The sequence below is a fragment of the Martes martes genome (genome assembly GCF_963455335.1).
Source record: "Martes martes genome assembly, chromosome: 7".
Classification (NCBI taxonomy): Eukaryota; Metazoa; Chordata; class Mammalia; order Carnivora; family Mustelidae; genus Martes; species Martes martes.
Window position 1 is genome coordinate 115,894,883 of NC_137894.1, and position 14,039 is coordinate 115,908,921.

The following is a 14,039-nucleotide window of genomic DNA, read 5'->3' on the forward strand; positions in this document are numbered from 1 at the left end:
GAGACATGTGTCCAGGTATAGGTGAAGAGAGTCTTTAAGTGTACCCATTGTGTGGATTAGTATTTCTGATGCTTAGTGGAGCGTGATGTAAGTCTTAGCTAAAAGATTTTAGTATTCTCTTTGAATTTCCTTTGTTCATCATACATGATCCTGAACTTTGGAGATTTTTTGCCATTATGCCAAAAAGAATTTTTTTGCCATATAACCAACCATAAAGGGTGCAGCCGTGTTGATTTTCTCTTCCAGTTTTGGTGCATTCATAATTGTGAAGTACTTGGGTAGCCAGGATGCCATACACGATTCAGGTTTGAATCTTGAGGTTACCATTACCTACTTGAGGTCCTTGGGTAAATCACTTGAACTCCTGAGAGCCTAAGTCCCTGTTGACATAAGTCAATAACACCTACCTCCCAGTGTTGTTACAGGATTAATAGAAGAATAGGTATGAATTGCCACTTGCTAGATGACCTTCAGTTGTGGTTATTTATTGAATAGGAAACGCCACTGTAAAGCTATACCCTAAATGAGAAAAAGAAAATTATTTAGGACTTCTTCGTAGGGATAACTAGATTTTTCACATAGTCGTTCACTCTGTTAGCATATCTGGGAGTAATTTCAACTGAAGTTACCTTTTTTATTTTTGAGAGAGAAGAGAGGGAGAATGCATGTGTGCATGAACGGGGTGGAGGTCAGGGGGAGGGGCAGAGGGAAAAGGAGAGAGGATCTTAAGCAGGCTCCATGCCCAGCATGGAGGCCGATGCAGGCCTCAGTCTCAGGACCTTGAGATCATGACCTGAGCTGAAATCAAGAGTTGGTTGCTTAACTGACTGAGCCACCCAGGCGCTCCTCTGAACACCCTTTCTGTACTTTAGGTTGACATTCTTATGCTATAATATACAGAAAATGAGTGATAAAACATTTAGAGTGCCTGACCTATAGTAAATGCTATATAAACTTCAGCTGTTTATGTAACTGAAAGGGAAAGAAGCCCAGCTTCTAAAAGAGCTAATATAACGCATTACCAAGGCCTCAGCTTAGCTTGATACGTAAGCGAATGTTATTTCTGAACAAGTATTTTATGATAAAGCCTAAAATATGTCCAGCAAGAGGGAAATACAACCACCACAGATCTGCCAGATTTCAGCTGACTGTTCCTGGTCTGTTCTCCACACTACAACTGGAGTGGTCCGTCCTAAGTACAAAATTAGACCTGTCACTTCTCTATTTAAAACTTTCAGTTCAGGGGCGCCTGGGTGGCTCAGTGGGTTAAAGCCTCTGCCTTCAGCTCAGGTCATGATCCCAGGGTCCTGGGATCGAGCCCCGCATTGGGCTCTCTGCTCGGCAGGGAAGCCTGCTTCCTCCTATCTCTCTCTGCCTGCCTTTCTGCCTACTTGTGATCTCTGTCTGTCAAATAAATAAACATCTTAAAAAAAAAAAACTTTCAGTTCAGTCCCATTGCATTTGGGATTCATTCATTCACATGTATTTATCAAGAGGCAAGTACTGTTTTGAGTGCTGGGGGTAGAGTAGGGAGCATTACAAAAAAAAATATATATATATATATATATACACACATACACACACATACACACACACACACACATATATCTCGCATACAAACTTTCAAATTGAATAATAAGGATATGGTCTTCATTTAATATAGAATTATTTCTGGGCTTATGAAACCATGGAATGAGTACCAGCAGAATATAGGAAATCACAGTGCCTTGCCACCAAGAATATCTGATGAGCAGCAACCATTTATGCCTACCTCAGTCCCTGGTACCCTTATAAGTAGGTCACTTTTTCCTTGCTGTGTGGATTTTTTTTTTTTTTTTTTTGACATCTGATCAATGGCAGATCTTTCAAGCTGTCCCATGGAAAGACTTATTTACCCAGTAGAGAGACTTACCTTTTGGTTACTCAATCTTAAGTGCTGTTGTTGAAATGGTGACTCTGGTAATTCTTTACTCATTGTCCCATTGTCTCATTGTCCCAGACTCTCTGAAAATCATCCCTAGCGGGACAGCCTTTTCTGTTTTTATTTTTAATTTTTACTGCAGGATTTTTAGAAACGCATTTTATTTATTAAATGAGTCATTTCTAATTTTCTTGGGTAATTTGCCACTAGAGGGTGCTAGAAATTGCACTAGGCAACTTACTGGTGAAATGATAGAGGGGGGAAATTTGGTTCAAATCTTAGAGTAAGACTGTCTATGAAGTGTGATGACTCAGTCATCATTTGTCACTTTATTCTCTTAAGTGTCTGGAAAGTATCCCTATTAAAATAGTACTTTTCAAAGCATGTATTCATTAAAATGTCAAAATTGTTATTCAAACAAGTTTGTATCTGTATATACCCACTGTGCCTTATGCTTCCATATAAATCTACAGTGTTTATGGAAATTGTAGAGGTTAAATGTTTTAGTGTTTTATGCCTTAATCATAAAATGATTCCATATATTGGTTGACATTGTCTCCCTAGTGTAAATACAATTGTCAAATCAAATACATTTGATTTATTACTGATACTATCCTAAGTCATGTTTGCTAGAAGCAGAGCCCAGGTTAGGGACTTAGGTACATGTGATTTATTGCAAGATGCTCTCAGGAGAGAGTGAGGAAAGGAGAAGTAACAGGGGAAGAACCTAAACAGCATGTGGTCTAAGCTGGGGTCTAGATTCAGGCCAAGTCCATGGAAAGTTTTGGAGCCAAAGTGAGGAGGCAAGCCTTTGTACCTATGGTAGTCATTGACTGTAAGCTGCTTGGGTGGGGGCAGGGTATAGAACCGTGTAATGTAACCTCCTACGTGAGATTGGGACTTCTGTCTACCTTTGGCCTTTCTCCAGAGGCAGAGGGAGGCAATTGTGGGCTATTAGCAGCTGGGGTATGGGTACCCCAGCCTGCAAAAGTGTGATCTGGTAGACCACCATTCACGTCTACTACAGATGATCATTCGCACTGGCCACTAAGATATAACTGTGTAGCTAGGCAAATGGCTTGTTTGTTGAGGTATAAAGAGAATGATTTATGAATGTGCTTCTTAGTTGTTCTTATTTATTGTTTTTGTGTATTTTTCTTTTAGTGAAATTCTCTGGTAATACCATCCTTGGGTAATCATTTCCAAGTCTAGACCTCACAGTTGGACATGGTTTCCTTTGTAGCTTTTTCTTCCCTGTTGGACCAGATTCTTTGGTTTTCAAGTCATTTGGCACCAGGAGTAAGAAATCACCTGTGGTTTAAATGGGTCATCCTTATGGAGATAGTCAGGAGTTGGCCATAGCCAGTTACATATATGCAGTTATGAGTTGGTTTAATGCATGTAGTGTTTTAGTGCTTTCTCTGAAACTTACAAAGTTTTGATCTAGAAGATTATTGTACAGTTAGTCTTTAATTACTCAAACTGATGCAGTATGCATAAATGGTACCTACAGGTGGTTAATCCTGTGACTATTTTACTTTCAACCTTTGTACATACTAAGTCTTTATTCAATGCTGTCACCATCCCTGAGAAAATGTGCCGATTTCTGTTCCTGAATTAGCTCTACTACTGTTTCTGACCATTGAAGGAATTAAGCAAATGGGTCAAATGGCCCTGGTTAATTTAAAAACTGTAATTGGATTAAACCTAGAATGCTTGCACTTTTATTATGTCTCATCTAGATCCTCTTTATTATGCATCTTCTAGAAGATACAAATGTTTATGCCCCAAACAAATGGCCTACCTTGGTGATTTTTATGAAAATTACTGCTTATGATTTCGTATGTTTTCACTGTGTCTCTTTTGTTTACTTTTAATATCTAGTTATTTAATCATGTTTTAGATTCATAGCTTTTCTTTACATGCTAGAAGAATAATCTATTTTAGTCTATTTTTGTTAATTTTAGAAATTTTGGGTGTTTCTGATTTTACAAATGAAAACAGTGGCCAATTCTAAAAAATAGTTAGGTTAAATAGCTCAAACTCTCCTTTTTTTCTTTTAAAATTGTATTGAAATACTTAGTTTTATAGGTATGTATTTTTCAAATATTTGGAATTGAGTGTACAATTAACTATCTGTTGTATAAGGAAATTTAGGAAATAATGCTTACTTGATAAATTTGTAAAATCAAGTGCATTTTATTTTACATATGTTTTGAAATTTACCTACTTTCAAAAAGAGACTTGAGGGCATTTTCAAAGATAGATTGAAAAAAGAGAGCCTAAAAGAAAAAAAAAAGATTGGTCAAAAGCCAGATAAAAGGGAAGCGAAGTAGATGTTACGGATGTCTGGGAGGAGACAGACGTAACTGAGTCTTATATTTACCTCTGAGGTAACTAAGAGGCAGATATGAAGGGAAAACTCTGTGACTTGCAGAATTTTCTTTTTCTTTCTTTTTCTCTTCTTTTTTTCTTTTTAAAATATTTTATTTATTTGAGAAAGACAGAGAGAACAGGAACAGAGGGAGGGGCAGAGGAGAGGGAGAAGCAGACCCCCTGCTGAGCAAGGAGCATGACACAGGGCTTGATCCTAGGACCCTGAGATCATGACCTGAGCCAAAGGCAGATGCTAAACTGACTGAGTCACCCAGGTGCCCCATAATTTTCTATTTAAAGGAAAGGCATATAAATTCAGCTAGAACAGTGGCTTTCAAGCTCTTCTGATTATTAACCATAGGATAAAATAGGCACAGTTTGTATTACAGCTCAGTATGTGTATTTATGTTATGCATATAGACATACAGACATATGAACACACACACACACACACACACACTTTTCCACTAACACTTACATGGTGTTTGTTATCTGCCAGAATGCTCGTATTAATTTATTTAATCCCACACCTTATAATGTAGGAACTATTACTATCCCTAGTGAGGAAATTGAGACACTGTTATCTTTATTATTATTATTATTTTAGAGAGAAAAAGAGAGAGCACAGGTGGGGGTGGAGGGAGCAGAGAGAGAGGGAGAGAGAATCTTAGACTCCCTACAGAGCACAGAGCCCGATGCAGGGCTTAATATCACAGTCATGACCTGAGTGGAAACCAGGGGTTAGATGCCCAACTGACTGAGTCACCCAGGCTCTTAACTGTTCTACCCGGGGTAAACAGTTTTACCTAAGGTAAAGAGTTATCTTAACTGTTTTTCCCAAGGTCATATAGTTACTAGATTATACATCTAGGGCTCAAACTCAGGCAGTCCAGCCCAGAGTCTGCAGATTAACCATTGCTCTGTACTACCCTCTTTTCCCCTCCTGTGCGCTCAGATTTGTTTACATTCATATATACATATACAGGCTCATGCATATATGAAGAGAAAACAGAGGTTCCATGAAATACTTGCAGTATATTTGGCTCTCTTTTTAGTGTTTTAAACTGCTGTTTGAACCTACTAAATTGATACCATCATCCATTCATGGGTCACAGCCCACAGTTTGGAAAAAACCTGTTCAGAGAGACTTGTGACAAGCGCTGAAGTTAATGGCTCTTATATCATGACCATTAAATCATATCATGAGAAGAGCGTCTTTGACAAAAGAGGTGGCGGTATTATTGAAAACACATAATTGTATTTTTGGTCTCTTTAGAAAGTGATACACATAAGGTTAAAGTACTTTACTGATAGAACTGAGCTGCTACGATGGTCCGAGTGAGGTGCTTCCTGTTGCTCTGTCCACACAGAGGAGATTTGGGACAATTACTGTGATGGACAGGAATGTTTCTTTTTCTTTCTTTCTTTCTCTTTTTCTTTCTTTCTTTTAGTGTGGGGAGGGGCAGAGGGGGAGAGAGAGAGGGAATCTTAAACAGGCTCCATAGCCAGCACATGAGCCCAAGGTGGGGCTCGATCTCATGACCCTGAGTTCATGACCTGAGCCAAAACCAAGATTTGGATGTTCAACAAGCCACCAAGGTGCCCCAATAATGTTTCTTTTTGATTCTAAGGTCTGATTAATCAGATGTTTCAGGTGAATCTTTAGAAGTACCAGGTTATGGTTAGTCCGTGTCACTGTTGCACTGTGAGTGTGTGTTTTTGTGGATGACTGTGCTGCAGTAAAACACTGCAGGGAAGTTGCTTCCCTGGGGTTGGTGTTGGCGGGTGCACAGGGGCTTCATATGTACCCCTGTAGCATTACTGTGTACCCTCAGCTCGCCTATTGACTCAGGTACCAGTTTCCAAGAGCAGAACAGGTGAAACTCAGAATTCCATGACTGTCTTTTTTGCTTGGCTCCATTTCTGACATTGCCATCTTGGGATGAATGAAGTTCCACAGGGTCAGAAGAAGGGAAGGCAGGTGGCCTGTCAGTCCCCAAGACATAGCACACATGGAAAGACAGAAATGTTTCCCCAAGTTAAATTATATATGAGAAAGGGATGGGGCCAGGCATTGTTATTCGTTCTTCTGTGTTGTAGCAGATTACAAAACAGTGGCCGTATATGGATGTCATTGTGTTAAGACATTTTCCTGTTCTAGAACAGTGGCATCTAAGTTTCCTGAGTTCACTTTCACCAGGGAATGTTGCCAGGAATCATGTTTAATCCCCAAATTAAAAGGGATTACTTCATGAAAGCTTATTGTTCCTTCCTCAGAGGAACAGAGTTGGCTGGGTATAGCTTTGCGCCGCAGATCCGCAGTACTGGTTTCTTTTGTTAAGGACTCAGCTTCAAATTTCCATCAAAATTATCACCTTAGAGGAAGGTATTTGGCTGTATACTAGAGAGCTCTTTGTTTGGTCCAACCCGTTCACTAGCTTGTTTGTCCATTTTTTTTTTTCACGCACTGCCCCTGATGGGGCAGCTTCAGTTACTTGCTAATAATGCAACGTGAGTAAAATTAGACAGTGTAGGGTTTAGTGGAATTTACAGTCAGTGGAAGGAAGTGGAAGGTCAGTGGAAGGAAGCAATCATACGAATAAATGAAAAGTTGTGTTTCTGATCATCCCTGTGACAAAGAACACGTGGTGTCATGAAAACATAGAACTAGATGAATTGTGCTAGTCTAGGAAGTCAAAAAAGGTTGGCTGTCTGAAGGAGTCAGCTGAATGAGGTGGTAAGAAGGTGGAGAGAGGTAGGAAGTCAGAACCTTTCATTATATTAAGGCTTCTCTCTATCTTAAGGACAGTTGGAAATCCACTGAGCTGAGCCAGAAGGGCTATATTTCTCTCAACAGTTTAGATAGCAGGACAAAAGTTTTTACCAGGTTGAGGATAGAAGTAAGCTGGGAGGTGTAGTTAGTGTGCCTGATGGCCAGGTCCCCCTTGGACAAGATGGCAGTAATCTGGAAGGAGGAGAGGGGGATGGGGTCCAGCAGTGATGAACATGATCCTCTCTCATCTGATGTGATTGGTACTTGTGGTTAATCAACAAAGGTTGGTTAAGGTGGAGAATCACTTTGAAAGGATATATATAAATACTCTGAACATATTATTTTCATTTAAAAAGGATATATCCGTATTCACTTACCAGTCTTTGTTTTTAGGCACAGGACCTTTGAGAAGAAGTTCTTAAACAATAGTTTATTTTATATAAACTACACTTACAGTGCATCACCTAAAATTAAGATTCGGATTCTTTAAAGTGGAGTGAGAACCAGACGCATTTGAAGTACTCTGAGTACAAAATCTTTCTAGATTTCCACAATTTTCCCCCAAGCCTTTTATAGTGTTCCGCCCACACCTAGCTTTTCAGCAGCTCTTTTTTTTTTTTAAGTGTCTTGCTTTTATGTAGTTCTTCCGAAGTATTCAACCTCATTTTTCTCTTTTCTTTCACATTTGCATTTTAGTGGTTTATGTAATATATAGTTAAATTACATAATAACAGTAACATCTACAACAGGAATCAATGGGTGAGGCCACGAGTATCCGTGAATGGTAGGAAGCAGACGGCTGAGCTGCACAGAGACAGAAGTGCACGGGGGAACCAGCCAGCCCCAGGCTTTCAGTGTGCAGCAGTGTGTCGGACAGAGGGAAGGGGAGGTCTCATGTCTAAGGGGAAGTCACTAAGAATTTCTATCATATATTTTTTTTAAAGGCTGCAGTTCAAGTACAGTAGCTTCTGCTACAAGTTTGGTATGAACCCAAAGTGTGATGTGGCTGATAAGCAGTGTGTAAAATGTACACAGTTTTAAATAGCATTAAGAACAGTTTGAGTGACAGGAAACAGTGATCTCACAGTGGCTGAGCCATTTGGACCCCAGTGAGAGCAGCATGTCCTAGGTGAGCACTGTAATGAAGTAAATAAACTAGAAGCCTGCTAGAAAAATGGTCCTTAACCTCTTCCTCCAGAATAGTGCATGTACACTTACGTAAATGTTACATGAATTTGATCTTAGGGCTTTCTGAAGTGATTGCTGTTATAGACTATAAAAATATTTTTTACCAAATTGTGAGCTCATTATCATTTTAATGCAAAGATGAAATGCTACTTCTTAAAACTTTTTAATGAATTCACATTTTACAAATAAAGTGAAAAGATCAGTTTAATTATGCTCAAAATAAATTTCAGGAAGAAAGCTGCTTTTGTTTAGCTTGAAAAAGTAGTTGAAATTGTGAGGTGGCTTTTGAGATGGTGGCATGAATGTCATCTTGTTTTAAAACTGTCAGTCAGTTTTACCTTTTCTTTATTATGACAACAATTGCTGAAAACCTGATTCATAATGGTAATTGTGGCAAGTGGAATAGGATTCCTACATTGGAAAAGCAAACCGAACCTACTCCATGGAGCTAGACATTTCCCCACGATTCTTGGTTTTAGTTCTTTTCACATTACTTGCTTTATCCTCAATCCACTGAGGTCATCGCCAACAAGGTTTGCCAACATTGTGCTGTCTGTGTCGGCCAGGATAGAATTCTAAATCCACATTTCAGTTTGAACAGAAGTAACTTTCCTAAGATAGCTGTAGCTTTCCTCTGAGCCATAGCACTCTTTCTCCAGCTTTGGAGAAGTTTACTTATGTTTCTTGATCCAGTTCCCCCCTCCCCAAAATGGCTGCATGGCTAGACAAGCATGCAGTTCTTCAGCAGAACCCAAAATGATGTCTCTAGGGCCTGGAATTGAAGGATTTATTTCATTCCTATGATCACAGGTATCTATCAAGCTAAGTCAGTCTTGTCATGGATTCTTAGAATTGACTTTCCCTCAGTCTCACAGTAAGGAGAACTTCTACCTCTCCATCAAGCCCTGTAAGACTGGTCTTCTGGAAAACCATGAACTCCATGCCCTCTTTGCTCATATTTCTTGGCAGAGTATCCTGAAAAGACCCTGGTGCTGATGAATTCAATAAGATTCACAGTGGTACATGGGACTTCTGTGAGGATTGCTGATAAAGCATTTGAAGCCCTTGCATGTGGATGTGGACATTAAAGTCACGCAAAAGCAGGAAGCTCGGTCTCTTAAGTAGAAAAGCCAGATGTGTTGCCAAGCATCCATTTAGGGGCTCCATCTGAGCAGGAAGTACTGTTGTTTATTTTTTATGGCCAAAAGAGTTTTCACCATTGGTAGCCTCTCCAGTTTGCAAAAGATACTTTCAAAATTGGAATTCTTTAATGATGTCAGCACACACATAACGAATGAAAGCCAGGAGTTGGCTGTACTAGAAGGCACGTGGTCATTCATCTGACTTCAAACAGAAAGGTTATAATATTACTGTCAAATTCCAGTTCTAGTGGCCCCTCTTAAAATACTGGAAAACACGTGGGTGACTCTGGAGTAGATGGTGCTATTCAGTAGAAGGACTAATCTGCAAACCAGCCTACCCAGGGAGGTGTCTCCTATAGTGACTGTGTTTTCTTTCCCCCTGCAGTGTGATAAGCAGCCTTATGGGGGCTTCAAAAACAAGGCCATTTGGACACAACTGTGTTTTAGTTAGGCAGCCTACTCATAAGATCCTGTTTGTCTGAAATATTTGTTATTTGGAATGTTATAAGGCACTTCTCGAATTTTGTTGACAAAAGCATCTTTGGCACTTACTATGTGATAAAAGTACTTCCAGTAGCTTTAGTTAATCATGGCAATTATAAGTAAAAACAGAAGATTTATAAGCTTTATCACACTTTTTCGCCTGAAATTTTTTGATAGATGAGAAAGTGATTGTATTGGCAGGCTATATGTAGACTTTAGTGTATGTTATTGGCAAGCTTCTGGATATCATCACATGGCAAAGAAGATGACTGTTTATTATTTGACAGATAGTACATAATGTAGCAATAGGATGGTTTTATGTTATTTGACATATCCATTATCATCCTATGTTATCTTATATTTATGTGGAGAGCCCTAATAGGACATATTTTTAAAGTAACAGGGAAGAAATCAAAGAAAAAATGTTTATAACTTACAGAACACATCAGTGGAACCTCCTAGTGGTGAGAAGTCTCAAAATCATCTACTTTAAGGTTGGTTTAAGGAATAAGGACGCTTTGCATAGGTGAGATGGCATGATAGTGATTTTAAGTACTTAAAAAATTATAGAAGAAGGGTAATATTCTTTTCTGTAAGTCCAAAGAGTGTAGAAGGACCAACAGATGAATGTTATAAAAGGCTTGTTTCCACTCAATATAGGGAACATTTTCTGACATTTCCATCTCCCCTCTCCATCAATGAAGTTTGTCATTTTGCAAGACTTTCTCCTCTTAGAAGTTAATAGTGCTGTGTCCATTCTGCCACTAAAACACCTAACCTCTGTTGTCACTTCTGTTTAATGTCTGACTCCTTCTTTAGTTGCGTGTGAGGTCATTCACTGAAGGGAGGCGGATGGAACATAGTTCACAGTGTGGGCGTGGGGCTGAGTGGGCAAGTATGTTCTTCTCTGCTTCAGTTTCTCCATCCGTGCAATGGAGGTAGCCCTCCTCACCTCCTTGCAGGGATGCTATAAGAATGGAGTGAGTTAATGTACTTCTAAAGCACCTGACAAGTACTCAGATGTCAGGTGCCAACATCCTGCATTGGTCAACACTTACGCTGAAAGACTAGCTACATATAAGCCGAACAGCAATCTTCCATCGATGATGGAAGATTTTCTTTGTTGGAGAAGATATATGGGTAACATAATGTCTAAGGAGCATTCTGGAGATGGGAATCTCAGAGAACAGGAATTCAGGGCAGATGCCGTATGTATGTCGGGAACACAAAAGCCCCATACTTGTAGAGGACTTCACTTTCTACCGAGTTTATATAATGGCTGACTGTGGAGGATACAGCACATTTCATTAGAATAATTTCCAGCTTCATTTTGGTGCTTCTGAATAGATTAGCTTTTTTTCATTTTTATACTTCAGTTTAATTTGTTAGTTTCTGAAAGTTGTCATTTTCTTTTTTTGGTTCATTTTCACCTCACTAAAATCTCAGTCTGTAATTATTTTATTTACAATGAGATAAGACACAAACCTTTTGTGAACTCTCTGTATTCCAGAATGTGTTCAGTATGTTTATGGTAGTGATTTTACTGAAACCCAGAGCATCAGACTTCTAGTATTTGTGAAGAATCATTTTTTTAAAATTCATTTTCGGTAGAAAGTGTGGTTCCCTGAGCTTGAATCAGTTCTGCCACTTCTTGCTCAAGTCTTTTGGCCTCTTCCTGACATTCTCTTGAACCCGTTTCCTTATCTGTGAAATGGAATTACTCAAAGTACCACCATCATTGGCCGTTCTGAGCATTAAGTGAACCAATATGTGGAATATGTTTAGCACAGAGCCTGGCATAGACAAGTTCCTTAGGAAATGTTGGTTTTCCTCCTCCTCAGGAGCCTTGCAGCCTTTCTCTGATCCTTATGTCTGTGTATATCCTCTTGGTACTCATTTACTTCCCGAAGGACTGACCACAATATCACAGAGCTTCCTTAAAGCTCTGTCCCACTAGTGAGTGGATCTGAACAGAACTGTGTGCTAGCCACTGTGAAGGTGTGGGCAGTGTGCAGGGAAGCACTGGTCTGGGTCAGAACTCGGACTGGCTCCAGAATGGTCTGACTAAAGTGTTGAACTTCAGAAGTGGGACTGGGCTTACCCATCCCAGAAGGTGTTTAGGGAAGAGAATTTATACGCTGTAGAGATGAATTGGGGACCTACCCCTGCCCTCTCACAGTGATGTTCCTGCCCTTCTGCCTCCCTCCTCCTTGTTCACCTTCCAGCCCTCTCCTCTTTTCTCTAGGGAAATAGATGCAGATACTTGCTCTGCCTGAGATGGACCCTGCGCCTTCCAGTTCCCACAGTTGGGGGAGTGGCACGGCACACAGGATTTGCCCAGCTGAGCGCTTAGGGAAAACTTGGGGAGGCTGACCCACTGAGCCATGACTTACTGCCCAGAGATGTAAAGGGGCTTCTGTCAGGATTGCTGACATTTTAATATTTTTTTAAGTCTGAAGATCCCTTTTGTTTAAAACTGTCAGCTTATGTTCCTTTAGATTTTTCTGTAAGTATAGAGGGATACTTGAGGTGTTTGATTTAAATGTATGAGATTCTTATTAAGAGCTGTTTTCATTTGTTTACATCAACAGCAACACCTGGAGATTTTATCGGATGTTTGAAGTGTCCTAGTTGTTCCAGAATTGGGTTGTGGTTAATTGACCATAATAACAGCTAGTTTCCTACAGCTAAAAATATTGAAAGAATACCAGTAAAATACAACTTTGTCAGCAGTGGCTAGATATGTAACTACCAAGCTTTGGACCCAGAAATATACTTGGCATACAATTGAAGAAATGTATACAAGAACTATTTTTTTAAAGATTTGATTTATTTATTTGAGAGAGAGAGAGAAAGAGAACACAAGAGAGGAAGCACCCAAGCAGAGTGGGGGGACACAGAGCGAGAAGCAGACTCCTCGCTGAGCAGGGAGCCCGATATGGAGCCCCATCCCGGGACCCTGGGATCATGACCTGAGCTGAGAAAGCAGCCGCTTAACCGACTCAGCCGCTGACTCAGCTACCCAGGCGCCCCTATGAAAGAACTATTTGAAAGAGCAATCAAGATACTTTTTCATTCAAAGAACGTTTGTTATGCATTGTAACTTTCAACCTCTAAGAAATTACTGTTGCGTGTGGTATTTTAGTTGTTTTTATTTTTTTCTTCTCATTTTCAGCTTATGGGAAAGTATTTCTGGTTCGTAAAATCAGCGGTCACGATGCTGGCAAGCTGTACGCCATGAAAGTCTTGAAGAAGGCCACAATAGTGCAAAAGGCCAAAACCACAGAGCACACAAGGACCGAGCGGCAAGTCCTGGAGCACATCAGGCAGTCACCGTTCTTGGTGACCTTGCACTACGCTTTCCAGACAGAAACCAAACTTCATCTCATTTTAGGTAAGTGTCCATTGTCGGTAGACTTCTAATGAGAACGCTTTCTCTTGGGTCTTGAGTTGCTACGAATGCAAAGGGCCGCATACTGCGGGCTTAGAAGAAATGAAATGTTTTGACCTTCAGTTCTTCTCTTTGTGGTGGCAATTCCTGGCACATCCTGAATTGCTCTGGATTTGGGACCTCCCAACCTGAAGGAATTTATATTCTTCTATTCCACCTTCCTTTCTTAATCTCAAGAAAGTCTTGGGTCATCGGGCGTGTCTGCTTCCCTGGGCGGTGGGCTTCCTCTTACACGTGAAGAGCTGAATGGGGAAGCCGGCCACGGTTTCTGCTTCCCGAGTTCTCAGGAAGGTCCAGGTTTGGGCGGACAAAGGGATATTTATGGAAATCAGTAAGTGGGAAAAATAAAAAAGAAAGTCTTCTATTCTTGGAGATCCTTTGCTTTTCTGGTTATAAACATGCACATAAAGGAGATGCCCACCAGCCAGTCAATGGATCACTCCCATTTCTACCCACAGGCCCTTCCTGAATCCTTTCCTTTCCCAAATAGTGTTGGACCATCATGTATGAACTTCGAAAATGTCCACTGCTACATGTTGCCAGATTGCTTTGCAGAAGAGTTGCACCATTTTCTGTTCTTACTAGTAGTAGATGGTGGTACTGCTAATATCTCACTGTGTCATCGTTTGTTACGATTTTCATCCCATTCTTGTGATAATTTACATTTATGTGTTATGATCTCCTAGTTAGCGAACTGTTCTGAGA

The 14,039-nt window shown here is 40.1% G+C and overlaps 1 protein-coding gene across 1 annotated transcript in view; it reads left to right on the plus strand.

Annotated features, from left to right (window-relative positions):
- RPS6KA5 (ribosomal protein S6 kinase A5) overlaps positions 1–14,039 on the plus strand; it is a 180,750-nt gene that overhangs the window by 58,796 nt on the left and 107,915 nt on the right. The window contains exon 3 of the mRNA XM_080809601.1: positions 13,059–13,277. Coding sequence (XP_080665727.1) covers positions 13,059–13,277 — 219 coding nt within the window. The remainder of the gene's footprint in view (positions 1–13,058; positions 13,278–14,039) is intronic.